The sequence below is a fragment of the Pseudophryne corroboree genome, chromosome 2 (assembly GCF_028390025.1).
Source record: "Pseudophryne corroboree isolate aPseCor3 chromosome 2, aPseCor3.hap2, whole genome shotgun sequence".
Classification (NCBI taxonomy): Eukaryota; Metazoa; Chordata; class Amphibia; order Anura; family Myobatrachidae; genus Pseudophryne; species Pseudophryne corroboree.
The window spans coordinates 222,271,155-222,278,461 of NC_086445.1; the positions used below are offsets into that span (position 1 = coordinate 222,271,155).

General features: G+C 44.5%; 1 protein-coding gene across 1 annotated transcript in view; it reads right to left on the reverse strand.

The window, feature by feature from the left end:
• Nucleotides 1-2,707, reverse strand: part of LOC135010548 (zinc finger E-box-binding homeobox 1-like) — a 154,172-nt gene extending 151,465 nt beyond the window's left edge. The window contains exon 1 of the mRNA XM_063952392.1: nt 2,590-2,707. Within this exon, the coding sequence (XP_063808462.1) occupies nt 2,590-2,647 (58 nt within the window). The 5' untranslated portion in view covers nt 2,648-2,707. The remainder of the gene's footprint in view (nt 1-2,589) is intronic.
• Nucleotides 2,708-7,307: the final 4,600 nt, after the last annotated feature.

Below are 7,307 nucleotides of genomic sequence, written 5' to 3' on the forward strand. Positions count from 1 at the left end.
TTAATCACCTAATTTTTGCTCTATAATAAATTGCAGAGTTTGTTATAATTATTATGGTTAGCAGTGCTTAGTGCTTAGGGTGTGCACCTGCAATTTCTCTTTTTTCTGTGTGGAACTACAAGTCTCAGTATGGTAGCACCTCTCATTATTTTTGGAATTAGGGTGTGTAGTCTAGCCACCACCATAGTCAAGGTACATTCATTTATAATATGTACAAAAAAAACAAACAGAAACATTTTGAATATACAAGTTGCAGGTGCAGTAGAATGTATTTTCTTATTTTATCAAGGAAAGGCCAGGTGCAGATATGTGAAACGGAGGAACTGCACAAATCTTCCCAAGGATATTTTGTGACTTCACGAAAGATTGCTTGTGTCCGAGCGCTTATTTCCATTGAACTTTGCATGGATGATGGTGACATATTATATTATATTATATAAAGGAACAATGGTAAGAGACCTGTTCAAAACACTTAAAAAAATTACTACAAAAACCTTCTCTTTAATTCCACATTCACTCATTTCGTAGTTAGGACATCTTCCGTCATAGATAATAAGCCGTATTTGTGTCCTAGCTCACAGTGTGATAATGGAGCATCCTGTCATCCAGTTATGAATGATGCTGCTGTGAATGATGTGTGAATGTACTGGTGACCAGTGGTGTCGAGAGAGGGGGGGAGAGGGTACAAATTACCGAGGCCCAGGTCTGATGGAGGGGCCTAGTGAGGGTCCAGTAGGGGCCAAGGCCCCCTCCCCCTTACCTGGCAGCAGCAGCTGCAGCTCTTCTCCTCAGCCCAGCACACTCTGCTGTGTACTGGGCTGCAGTGTGGCCATAAAGGTGCTTAAAATACAATTTTTGTCAGTATTTTCTTCTAAAAGTACATGACCACACCTCCTGTGATTAGGCCACGCCCCGTGAAAAGTACCTGGGTCCAGCCCGGCTCTCGACTGCCCTGCTGGTGACAGTAGAATCCCTGTATACATGGTTTCAGAATGCACATCAGAATAACCCCCTCAATCAAGGTTAGCAATGTATATATTTCACACTGCAAGATATTTTATATTACAAATCCTGTTCTGCCCAATGTGGGAAATAACTGTGACTATGTAGGAGATACGTGAAGCATCAATCACTTGTTACCTACACTGCTTAATTATATAGGATTTACTAAAGATGAGAACTTAACTTACATAATGTTTCCAATATAATTATGGCACTAACTAATATTAGGATCTGGTAATATTGCAGTTGAGATCGTTACTGGTAAAATACCAGAATGTAGTTACCATTTCCCCAATCATATGGTCCACAATGAGAATGTGGACAGTGGTAGGATCCCAAATACCAGGATGTAGTCAATATCCCGGGGGTCAGGATCCTGGCGTTCAGGATACCGATGGCAGGATCCTGACCGTCAAGAACGCCGGCAGCAGTACCAGGGATATTCCCACTAGTGGGTATCCACGACACCCATAGAGTGGGACTAGAACCTGTGGCGAGCGCAGTGAACCACCGAGCCCGCATTGGGCTTTCTAGCGCTCTCCTCGCTGCCAGCATTCTGGCGGCCGGGATCCTGGTGTAGGTATTCTGAACTCTGGGATCCCAGTTGCTGGGATTCCATACCCAACCCAAAATACCACTTACTGTATGTATGCATATTGATAATATTGCCTACAAACCAATTGTTACCGGCATTTTATTTAAAAAATATCAGCCATGCGGTGATACTTCAATAAGCATAGTTATATATTTTTAAAATTAGCACAGTTGTATTGTGACGTAACGTGAACTATCTGAAAGCACTACAGCTATTTTATAAATGATGTAACATTTTGTGCAATCAGGATTCATTTCTGAAGTTCTGGAAATAAATGTCAATGCTTTCTATATGGGACTCATTGCTTTGCATGTAGAGATTTTTTTGTAGTTTTTTGAAAAGATTATTTAGACAGAGCTGTCTGACTCTCTGGGGTAAATTTACTAAAGCTTCTAAAACAGAGAATTGGTAATATTGCCTATAGCAACCAATCAGATGCTGTCTATCATTTTTTCTGTTGCCTTTTTAGAAAATGATAGACAGCATCTGATTGGTTGCTATGGGCAACATCCCCAATTCTCTGGTTTAGGAGCTGTAAATTAACCCCTTAGTATAGGATATGGTTTGTTTGTTTGTTTGTTTTTTGGCCAGGAAAAGTGTTTTGCAGTATCTGTGTATAAAAGTCCTTAAATTGTAATTGTACTCATCAGTAGCAGATTTACATGGTGCGACTGCCTTAAACTTTCTGCTAGAGTACTGTTATATAACATACACTGTGATCCCCAGAATGAAATGAATCACATGTAGGAATCATATCAACTTTATTCTCTTAAATGAACACATATGCATAAAAAATTGGCATGTCTATTTTTAAAGAACGGTGATGATAGATAACAGCAAACATAACAACCACAAGGCCTGTTAACCACTTCAGTATTATATCTAATCTGGGTAAAACAACTGTTTGGCTTTGTACAGTTGTTTTTTGTATATAGGGCAGAGTGTCTCCAGTCCTGTGGTCATGAGTGTGGTACATGGGTGTTACAGCTCACCTTGAGTTCTCTTAGGTTCTGCCTGCTTTCTGCGCTTCTCTTTGAAATCCTCAGACATGGTACATGTACAATGTGTTTGGACCGTGACACATCCAATCTGTGCTGATGTTTCTGCAGCTTTCTCCTTCTGTCTCTGACACATACATTCACATGCTGGGGAGTACCCCACAACTCCCTCTATGACGTCACACGTGGAGGGGCTGTCCTCGGGTGATTCAAAACCCAATATGAACTTCTGCCCAGTACATATTAACCCTTTTCACAACCACTGACTATCGTTACTATAGAGTACAACAATACTGTGATAATAAGTCTTAATACAGTACTTTCTATTCATTGATAACTACTCACTTTTCCCTGCAAGAAACACTACAATTAATTTATCTTACATGATATTCAAGTAAAGATGGTATGGTGATAATATCTCATATATTAGTGTGTATGGATAGCTACAGTACATAACTATTCCTATGTTATATAGAGTCATTAGCAGATAATGTTATAAATCACCCAGCAGATATGTTACCCAGGTGTTTTAGACTAGCCAAAGGTAGTAAAGTGCAAGTAATAATAGGATTTTGATAACCTACCGGTAAATCCTTTTCTCCTAGTCCGTAGAGGATGCTGAGGACGACATCAAGACCATGGGGTATAGACGGGATCCGCAGGAAACATGGGCACTCTAAAGACTTTTCATTGGGTGTGAACTGGCTACTCCCCCTATGCCCCTCCTCCAGACCTCAGTTGTAGGAACTGTGCCCAGGGAGACTGACATTTCGAGGAAAGGAATTACTTAACTAGTGGTGAGATATATACCAATTCACACCCTCAACCATGCCGCACACATGGCATTCAACATAATACACGCCAACAGGCATGAACTAATTGCAGCAACATGCTGAAACCAAGATAACACAACTTGTGTAACTGTAATAACTAAACTGCAGGTAAAGTACGTACTGGGACGGGCACCCAGCATCCTCTACGGACTAGGAGAAAAGGATTTACCGGTAGGTTATCAAAATCCTATTTTCTCATACGTCCTAGAGGATGCTGGGGACGACATCAAGACTATGGGGTCTATACCAAAGATCCAGTACGGGCGGGAGAGTGCGGATGACCCTGCAGCACCGATTGACCAAACTTTAGGTCCTCATCGGCCAATGTGTCAAACTTGTATAACTTAGCAAATGTGTTTGACCCTGACCAAGTAGCTGCTCGGCAAAGTTGTAATGCCGAGACCCCCCCGGGCAGCCGCACAGGATGAGCCCACCTTCCTAGTGGAGTGGGCCTATACTGACGTCGGTAACGGCAATCCAGCCGTAGTATGAGCTTGCTGAATCGTATTTCTAATCCAACGTGCAATAGTCTGCTTGGAAGCAGGACAGCCAATCTTGTTGTGATCATACAGGACAAATAGAGCATCTGTTTTCCATATACGAGCTGTTCTAGCAACATAGATTTTCAAAGCTCTAACCACATCTAGAGACTTTGAATCAGTGAATGTGTCAGTAACTACTGGCACCACAATAGGTTGGTTTATGTGAAAAGCAGAATCCACCTTAGGAAGAAAATGTTGTCGAGTTCGCAACTCTGCCCTATCTTCATGGAAAATCAGGTAAGGGCTCTTGTGAGACAAGGCCCCCAATTCGGACACCCGCCTTGCGGATGCCAATGCCAAAAGCATCACCACTTTCCAAGTGAGAAACTTCAACTCTATCTTTTGTAGAGGCTCAAACCAATCCGATTGAAGGAACTGCAATACCACGTTAAGGTCCCATGGTGCCACTGGAGGCACGAATGGAGGCTGGATGTGCAGAACCCCTTTCACGAAGGTCTGAACCTCTGGAAGAGAGGCCAATTGTTTTTGGAAGAACACTGACAAGGCCGAAATCTGGACCTTGATTGATCCCAATCGTAGGCCCGCCTCCACACCATCTTGCAAAAAATGGAGAAAACGTCCTAAGTGAAACTCTTCCGAAGGAGCCTTCATGGATTCACACCAATACACATATTTTCTCCAAATACGGTGGTAATTTTTTGACGTTACTCCCTTTCTGGCCTGAATAAGGGTGGGGATGACCTCCTTAGGAATACCCTTGCTGGCTAGGATTCGTGGCTCAAACAGCCATGTTGTCAAAAGTAGCCGGGGGTAAGTCTTGGTACACACACGGCCCCTATGAGTTACTGCTGAAGATCTGGGTACCAAGCCCTTCTTGGCCAGTCTGGGGCAATGAAGATTGCTTGAACCCTTGTCTTTCTTATGATCCTGAGTACTTTTGGGATCAGCGGAAGTGGAGGGAAAACATACACTGACGGAAACACCCACTGGGTCACCAGTGCATCCACTGCTACTGCTTGAGGGTCTCTCGACCTGGAACAGTATCTCTGAAGCTTCTTGTTGAGACGAGACGCCATCATGTCTATTTGAGGAAATCCCCAAAGACTTGTCACCTCTGCGAAGACTTCTTGGTGGAGGCCCCACTCTCCTGGATGGAGATCGTGTCTGCTGAGGAAGTCTGCTTCCCAGTTGTCTGCTCCCAGAATGAATATTGCTGACAGAGCTTGTAGATGTTTTTCTGCCCAGCGGAGGATTTGTCGCCTCTGCCATTGCCGCTCTGCTTTTCGTTCCGCCCTGCCTGTTTATGTATGCGACTGCTGTTACATTGTCCGCCTGGATCTGCACGGGACGGTCTTGAAGAAGATGTACCGCTTGTTGAATGCCGTTGTAAATGGCTGTTAGCTCCAGAACGTTTATGTGAAGGCAGGCTTCCTGTTGTGACCAACGTCCCTGGAAGTTTTCTCCCTGAGAGACTTCTCCCCAGCCTCAGAGACTTGCATCCGTGGTTACTAAGACCCAGTCCTGAATCCCGAACCTGCGTCCCTCTAGCAGGTGAGAGCTGTGCAACCACCACAGGAGTGAAATCTTGGTTTTTGACGACAGGATTATCTTTCTGTGCATGTGTAGGTGTGACCCCGACCATTTGTCCAACAGGTCCCACTGGAATACTCTGGCATGGAACCTGCCAAACTGTATGGCCTTGTACGCCGCCACCATCTTCCTCAACAACCGAATGCACTGATGGATCGACACACTTGATAGTTTCAATATCTGTTTTACCATTTTCTGGATTTCCAGAGCCTTTTTGCAGCGGAAGAAATACTCTCTGAACTTCTGTGTCCAGAATCATCCCGAGGAAAGACAAACCTTGTCGTCGGTTCCACTGTGACTTTGGGTAATTTATGATCCACCCGTGTTGTTGGAGTATTGACAGGGAGAGGGATATGTTTTGTAATAACTGCTCCCTGGATCTCGCCTTTATCAGGAGGTCGTCCAGATAAGGGATTACAAAGGAGGACCTTCATCTCCGCCATCACCTTGGTGAATACCCTCGGCGCTGTGTAGAGACCGAAAGGTAACGTCTGGAATTGGTAATGGCAATCCTGAATCTCGAATCTCAGATAAGCCTGGTGAGGAGGATAAATGGGAACATGCAGGTAAGCATCCTTTATGTCCACCGACACCAAGTAGTCCCCCTCCTCCAGACTGGCAATCACCGCCCAAAGTGATTCCATCCTGAACTTGAACCTTTTCAGGAAGAAATTCAGATCTTTTAGATTTAAGATCGGTCTGACCGAGCCGTCCGGCTTCGGAACAACAAAGATGCTTGAATAAAAACCCCGCCCTTGTTGTGACAACGGTACCAGGACTATGACCTGGTCTTGACATAATTTTTGGATTGCCGCTGTTACTGCTTCTCTCTCTGGCGGAGAAGCTGGCAAGGTCGATTTGAAAAATCGGCATGGGGGAACGTCTTGAAACTCTAGTTTGTATCCCTGGGATACTATTTGCAACACCCAGGGGTCCAGGCCAGATAGAATCCAATCCTGGCTGAAGAGTTTGAGACGTGCCCCCACGCAAAGAAGGGGGAACCTCTCGTCTTTTTGTATTTATTGGGCCGAAAGGACTGCATTTGCGGGTGAAAGGTCTTTTTTGCCGGTGCAGGCGCAGAGGGCAAAAATGTTGACTTACCTGCGGTAGCCGCCAAGACTAACGTATCCAGGCCATCGCCAAATAAGGCCTCACCTTTATATGGGAGAGCCTCCGTGTTTCTTTTGGAATCTGCATCCGCGTTCCACTGGCGAATCAATAAGGCCCGCCTAGCCGATACTGCCATGGTAGCGGCTTGTGAACTCAAGAGTCCAATATCCTTAATTGCTTCTAGCATGTAGGCGGCAGCGTCCTTGATATTCCCTAACCTAAGGAGTATCTCATCTTTATCAATCGTGTCAATTTCTGATGACACGCTTTCTGACCATTTTTCAATAGCGCGACTCACCCATGTGCAGGCAATAGTGGGCCTGAGTAGTGTACCATTGGTAACATAAATGGATTTCAGTGTCGTTTCCATTTTGCGGTCTGCCGGCTCTTTAAGAGAAGCCGTGCCAGGAGCAGGGAGATTTACCTTCTTTGTCAACCTGGAAAGAGCACTGTCTAACACAGGGGGTGACTCGCATTTTTTCCTGTCCTCAGCCGGGAAAGGGTAAGCTATGTGAATCCTTTTGGGAATACGAATTTTTTTATCAGGATTCACCCACATCCCTTCAAACAGAGCATTTAGTTCGTGTGAAGGAGGTAACGTGACTTTGGATTTCTTTTCCTTACATAAATAAGCTTTCTCCTGAGGTACAGGAGTGCTTTCTGTAACCTCCAACAC